The following is a 1,096-nucleotide window of genomic DNA, read 5'->3' on the forward strand; positions in this document are numbered from 1 at the left end:
TCACGGACACGTAGGACGACAGCGCGCGCGGCTCCAGGTCGCTGGCCACGATGGAATAGGAGACGTGGCCATTGAGCCCCAGGTCAGGATCCAGCGCGCGGACTTGAGTGATGGAGGTGCCAGGAGGGCTGTTCTCTGCTACGTGGACCACGTAGGAAGCCCGTTCGAAAACTGGCATGTTGTCGTTTACATCACCGATGTGCAGGGTGATGCTTGAGCTGGAGGAGAGGGGTGGCTTGCCTCTGTCAGTGGCTGTGATGGTGATGTTATACTCAGGGGTCTGCTCGCGGTCTAGAACTCCATCTGTCACTAATTTATACGTGTTTCTTGAAGTATTGAGTATTTTAAATGGAACATCACCTTCTAATTTACAAATAACTTCTCCATTGTGTCCGGAATCCTTGTCACGGATTTTGAGCAAAGCAATGTGTGTTCCCAGCTTGGTGTCCTCCATAATAAGATCTGGTAGAGACTGGAATATCACTTCTGGGACATTGTCATTTATGTCTAGGACTTCTATCTCCACGGTACACTGGGCAATCATTCCTCCACCATCCTTTGCTTCCAAAACTATGGAATATTCTTTGACTTCCTCAAAATCTAATGCATTTAGAAGAGTAATTTCCCCAGTATTAGAATTCAGGTCAAACTGGGTAATCTGGCCTGCTTCAGTGAAAGAGAAGGTGATCTCGGCATTGACACCCTCATCTTGGTCGGTGGCCATAACTCGAAGCACAGTGGTGCCTGGGAGCACGTTTTCTGGAAGCTCCACCCTGTATAGTTCTTGGCTGAATACTGGAGGGTTATCGTTGGCATCAGTCACTAGGACTTGTATCTGTGCAGTACTGCTTAGGGGTGGATCCCCGAAATCCAAGGCCATCAATGTCAAGTGGTAGGACGTCTGCTCTTCCCTGTCTAAAGGTGTCTTCAGTACCAGCTCAGGGTATTTACTGCCATCTAATTTCTCTTTAATCACAAGTGAGAAATGATCATCAGGACTGAGCTGGTAATTCTGTAGTGAGTTGGTACCAATATCTGCATCATGGGCAGATCCTAAAATAAATCGTGCCCCAGGCTTTGTGGACTCACTTATTTG

At 47.7% G+C, this 1,096-nt stretch overlaps 1 protein-coding gene across 1 annotated transcript; it reads right to left on the reverse strand.

The window, feature by feature from the left end:
* Positions 1–4: 4 nt before the first annotated feature.
* On the reverse strand, positions 5–1,090 carry LOC113617272 (protocadherin gamma-B4-like; the record flags this gene model as incomplete). The annotated part of the gene is made up of 1 exon (XM_027100498.1): positions 5–1,090. A coding segment is annotated over one exon (1,086 nt), but the record flags the coding sequence as incomplete, so codon positions are not given.
* Positions 1,091–1,096: the final 6 nt, after the last annotated feature.

The sequence above is a fragment of the Aethalodelphis obliquidens genome, unplaced genomic scaffold (assembly GCF_003676395.1).
Source record: "Aethalodelphis obliquidens isolate GAN/ISIS:26980383/991018 unplaced genomic scaffold, ASM367639v1 scaffold5033, whole genome shotgun sequence".
NCBI classification, from domain to species: Eukaryota; Metazoa; Chordata; class Mammalia; order Artiodactyla; family Delphinidae; genus Aethalodelphis; species Aethalodelphis obliquidens.